The sequence below is a fragment of the Tauraco erythrolophus genome, chromosome 16 (genome assembly GCF_009769465.1).
Source record: "Tauraco erythrolophus isolate bTauEry1 chromosome 16, bTauEry1.pri, whole genome shotgun sequence".
NCBI lineage: Eukaryota > Metazoa > Chordata > Aves > Musophagiformes > Musophagidae > Tauraco > Tauraco erythrolophus.
The window spans coordinates 3863766-3869177 of NC_141480.1; the positions used below are offsets into that span (position 1 = coordinate 3863766).

Genomic DNA, 5412 nt, shown 5'->3' on the forward strand with positions numbered 1-5412 from the left:
AACCATCAGAGTTTCATAAGATTTTTGAACAGCGAGATTGGGAGGTACCAACAGATGCTGCTGCAGAGGCAGTCAAATAGAGGCAAAAGTGAGAGACCTGAATAACAACGAGTGCTGTGCCATCAGCATTTCCACGCTGACAGAGAAGAGCATTATCCATCGAGAAGAGCCTATTCACTCGTGCCTAGTGGATCTTAAACTGGAAGATTGACAACTGAATAATAATAATAATAACAGAGGAGCATTGCTTGGTGTGTGGAGCCTTGATCTGGCACCAGCAATGCCTCACGTGAACCATTTGCCATCTCTCCTGAGAGGACAGTAACCCCAGCGGAGAGGTGGTGGGGAGGAAAACCCTATTTTTCCAGAGGGCACAGCTGTTTCACATCCTCAGCTTGGTCTTACACTCCTCATTGCCCTGGAGATTAATAACGGCGCTGGGTCCCAGAGGCCTTTTAAAAGGATCTGTTACTTCACCCTGGCTCTATGCCATCTGTGATATCTGCAGTATTTTTTCATATGGACCATTATGGCTTTTGGTTCAGCAGGAAGAGAGAAAGGGATTAGTTGATCATGGGCACTATTAACGGGCTACTGGGCATAAAACTTATTGTAACAAATCAGTTAATTTGTTAATCTGGATTAACAAATGCTTCAGTAATGTCCTTTGAAGACTATAAAAGTAAAAGTTCAGTAAAGTATCAGCTGAAAGTATTTTCTGCAGTATTTTAGCGGCTCCACTCTGCAGTGCTCGCCTGCAGCACTGTCAGTAAATCTGCTTGGTCCTTAGCAGCTCTGCTCCTCCAGATGATTTATTTTAATTGCGTATGTCACCAATAAAAAAGCTGCTGAAAATTAGTTCTCACCTGCTTCTGTTCTGATAATCTCTACCCACTATACAAATCAGTCTTAATGGAGCATTTGAGCCCGAGAGATCTATAATTATGGTGTCAAGTTTCATGTGCTCACAGGTAGTAGCGCAGACTGTATTTTACAGATCATGTGCAGAGTAAAATCAAAATCTACAACAGATTGACACCCAGTAATGAAAATCCTTCTGAAGATGCTGTTGTTAATAACTAAACCCCAAGCATTGTTTGAGCCTCGCCCCAGCAGGGACGACAGTAAGTAGGGCACCACATGGCATCGAAAACACAGAACGCACTTGTTACCTCAAACCTGTACAGAATTTTGGATTTGCAGCTCTTTGCTCACTTTTTGAGCACAGGTAATTCACAGACACTCTCTAGAGCTTCAAATCAATTGGGAGAAGCTGGAACAGCGTAGCTCCAGCCGCAGCTGGGAGGCTGCTGTGGGCCCCGACACCAGTGCACACGAGCATCTTGTAGTTGGGAGAGGACTGTTTCCCCACAGTAAACCTCAGCAGAGAGAAAGTGGGCTAATCTCAGCTGTGTTTTGAGAAAGTCTATGCTGGAAGCCCAGTTTCCCAGCTAGCAGGGATGCCCTATCTATGGGGCCATCTCAGACTTTCTCTCCTAACTCTCTTCCCTAACTAAAAGGGAATTAAGTGAGACCTAAGGACTCACCAGAACCTCCAGGCAGAGGGTCCCTAATGTTTGCATGCCCTGGAGGTGGGGATTTGGATCCAGCAAGGATAAAGGATTACCAACACCTAGCAGCAGACATATGAAAAAATGCATCTAGATGTACGTAATGTGGTACCAAAATTCAAATTTAAGCTGTTTCAGTTATTTCTAAAGTTCCTAAGGGTCTTCCCACTGATTTCAGTGCAACTGAGATCAGTGCCTGTTTATGGAAATTTTTTGCCATGTAACTATCTGATATTTCCAAAGAACTTACCAAGGATTTCATCAGCCCTAGTATTTAATTCACCTATTTTTCCCCCCGTCCTACTTACGCAAGGCGATTATTTTAGTGCAATTAAAAAAAGCCGCCTGTTCGCGATGGGGGAAGCCTGTTCCAGCTCGCTGTCAATTCACCCAACTCTTCTTTTGACAAAAATAAATACAAACCCCGTTGTTGTAAACGGGGGCGCAGGTTGGTCCTGCAGCCTCTGAATATAGGCATTCCATCTGTCCCGGCGGCAGATTTGTTCAACTATGTCTGAACCTATCACTGCTCGGGGGAAAAACTGTTCTCTGACTCATGTTAATGTATGAATCTAATTGTGTCCTCACGCACTTTGCAGCTTTCATCGCCCATTAGGAACGTTAACATCATACACTGGGTCCTGGTAGATGTATGGTCTTTATACACTGCATAATGTCCACAGATCTCTGCTCGCAGCTAAGAAAACACAAAAGAATAGAGGATATTTTGAAGTTTTGTGGAGGTTGTGGGTTCGTTGTCGTTTTTGGTTTTTTTTTTTCCTTTGAGATTGAAGTCCAGTGTCTTGGGACCCAGTGACTTTAGATGACCTTCCGTCTCCATGGACTGTACTAAATTTCAGCCCCTGGAGGCTACTCCATACAAAACCTCCTGGCTTTCAAGGGCAGGTGCAAGCAAAGCTTCACTGCGTCACAGATCAAGACCTGTTACTGCCAGAATTAGATTTCACAAATCTCTTTTATTTAACAGGACATCATTAAGGAACTGGCCTATAATGGCTGGTGGTGTTTTTAATTAATGTAAGTATTATGCTGCTATTAGGATTTCCAAACAATAACATTTACTTTTCAGCATTTATACTTACTGAGAAACAGAGCTAGATGTGTGGGGGGGGCAGAGATGAGCATGTGGAAATTATGTTAAAGAAATATAAAGATTGCAGACTCACGTGCTGAAAAAGGAGGAAATGCTGATGCTGAGGTGTCAGTGCAAACTTAATTCAGCTCCTCTCCTAATTTTTGTGGCAATTATATGTATGATCCCTTGTTATATTTTTGATAATGCCTCCACCTTCTTCGTTACATAGGAGGGTTGATTTTCAGGCAGAGATTTTGCCTGTGTGACGAAGAGCTGCTCAGTGTTTCACCTGACACTGCCAGTGTTTGCCCTCTGCCTTCTTCCCTGCGCAGTATATGACCATGTCCTGAAGAATGAATTTCTTCTTGGTGTTTTACAGCAGTCCTGAGCATCTGACTGCTCTGAAAGCTCTGCTTAATGAAATCATTAAATTGGCTGATGATGCAAGGGGACAGTGGTACCTCAATTTTACAGATGGGAAACTGAGGCACAGAAAAATGAAAGCCAATTCATTCCACTAACCCTGGGCTGTCCCATCTGAGATGTGCAGGAGCTGACTTATTTAGGTTTGTACAACACCATATATCCAAGCATCCACCTCCTTTCCCCACAAACAGCCTGTGAACTGTCCATACAGCTCCGATTCACCAGTGTTTTGGAGATGGCTGGAGAGATCTGTCTGAGCTGCCTCATTTTCCCCATATAACTGGGAAGAGAGGATAAAAACGTTGCTGTTGAGGGTGTCTATGTGCCTAGTGCGATATGGGAACATTGAGCAATGCTGAAGAGGGGAAGGATGGAGACATGAAGAGCAGCAGCCCTTCAGCACAGCAGGATTTGGGGGGGTCAGAGAGCTCCCCTGTCGCACATAAATGCAGGAGAAAGGAAAAGTTGGGGTTTCCCAACAGTGGAGCAGATTTTGTGGAGGTGATGGCTCAACAGCCCCAGTCTCCAGCTGAGAGCCATAGCTGTGCCAGGGCTGGTGCCAAGCCCACGCAATGCACCTCCAGCCACCCTTTCCCCTCTCCCTGAGTGGGAGCAAGCAGGGAGAGCCTCCATCCCACCGTGTGACTTGGGGAAAAAGGAAAACCCATGCCAGCCTGATTCTCCCAGCACTGCAGATTTAGGCAAAACTGTGAGCTCCGTTTCATATTCAGGGGTGCAGCATCCTCTCCTTGCCCCAAATCCCCCAACAACTTCCAGATTCCCTTACGGGCCACGGCAAGGGCAGCCCTGAACACCAGCACTGCTGGAGGCTCCACTGCTGCTCTCTGCCTGCGTATCCTGAACGGGTCTCTAATCCCTTCTGTGTGAGATGGGGGCCAGCTGATGTTGGCAGGTAGCCGCACGTGTCTGTGGCCAGTGCCGTGTGAGAAACGACGGCTTGGCCCGTGCTGACTGTCGCCTTGGGGCGAACGCTTCCCTCCTACCCAAGACTCCTTCCGAGGCGTGAAAACCCCTGAGCTTAAGAAACAAAACTCCAGAGGCACTGCTGCAATTCAGTAAAAACGTTAAAAATTTTATTTACAGGGTAAAGTACAATTTCTTAAAAAAAAAAAAAAAAAAAGAACCCACTTTGATAAGAGGCATAATAATAGAATAAAGCTCTTTATGTACAAAAATACAATTTTCATATGAATGAACATCTTGAATAAATTAAACCGCTATCCGGCCCAGGCGCTGAATACCCCGTGTCTGCTCCTGCTCTAAAGCAAGACCGCCGCGCCGGGGGTCACCATCTATAATGCATGAGCCTCTCCGCTGCTCCGTCGGGCGCAGGGTCCCATCGGGGCCGGTGCTGGGGTCCCCCCCGGGAGGGGCTGAGCCGCCCCGGGCGCAGGGCAGGAGGGACGCGCTGAGCCCCGTGCTGCGCCCCGGGCCGCATCGGCCCCCTAAGCCTTTTCATGGCATTGTCAGGGCGTTCAAACCAAATTTTCATGCTCGTTTTTCTTCGCTGGAGAGCTACAAATTGTAAAATTGACTTTTCACCTCGTCTGCGGCAGCAAATCTGTCGCTTTTCTTCCCGGTTTTCGGTGTCGTAGGGGAGGCGAGGCGGGGGTCGGGGGGAAAGGACTTGGGGGGGGTGGGGGTGTGCTGAAAAGTGCAACGGGAGGAGACACCCCCCCCCGCCCCGCTCGCCCCCGACCGTCGAGCGGGGAGAGCCGGGCGCGCTCCGCGGAGCGGCGCGGAGCGGTGCGGTGCGCTCTAGCGGCAGGGCGCGCCCGGGGGCGCGGCGGCGGGCAGCCCGCGGAAGCCGCGCAGGTTGTCGGCGGGCGCGTAAGCGCAGTCCTCGGAGGTGGCGGGGCTGCTGGGGCCGGAGGCGGAGGCGCAGAGCGAGGGGGCGGACGGGGAGGCGCTGGACAGCCAGGAACCGGCGTCGCTGCCGGGGCTGGGGGGCGCGGCGGCCCCGCGGAAGGTGGGGGGCGGCGGGAGGCACTGCTCGGCCAGGCGGAGGGTCTCGGAGAGGGCCCAGATGTAGTTGTAGGCGAAGCGCAGGGTCTCGATCTTGGTGAGCTTGGTGTCGTCGGGGAAGGTGGGCAGGACGCTGCGGAGCTCGTCCAGGGCGGCGTTGAGGTGGTGCATGCGGTTCCGCTCCCGGTCGTTGGCCTTTACCCTCCGGCTGCGCTTCAGCGTGTGCAGCAGCGCCTCGGTGCGCGCCCGCGCACGGCCTCGCCGCCGTCTCCGCTCCCGCGGAGCGCCGGGCGGTTCCGAACAGCCGCCGCTGTTGGCCGCCTCCGCGGGCAT

At 50.4% G+C, this 5412-nt stretch overlaps 1 protein-coding gene across 1 annotated transcript; it reads right to left on the reverse strand.

Moving 5' to 3' along the window:
* Window positions 1–4872: 4872 nt before the first annotated feature.
* NEUROG1 (neurogenin 1) lies at window positions 4873–5412 on the reverse strand. The gene has a single exon (XM_086621715.1). The coding sequence runs from the start codon at window positions 5410–5412 to the stop codon at window positions 4873–4875; it is 540 nt and encodes a 179-aa protein (XP_086477841.1).

Bases quoted from the DNA above. Each gene is read 5' to 3' on its own strand.
- NEUROG1 (XM_086621715.1), bottom strand. From the start codon at position 5,412: ATGCCCGCGGAGGCGGCCAACAGCGGCGGCTGTTCGGAACCGCCCGGC.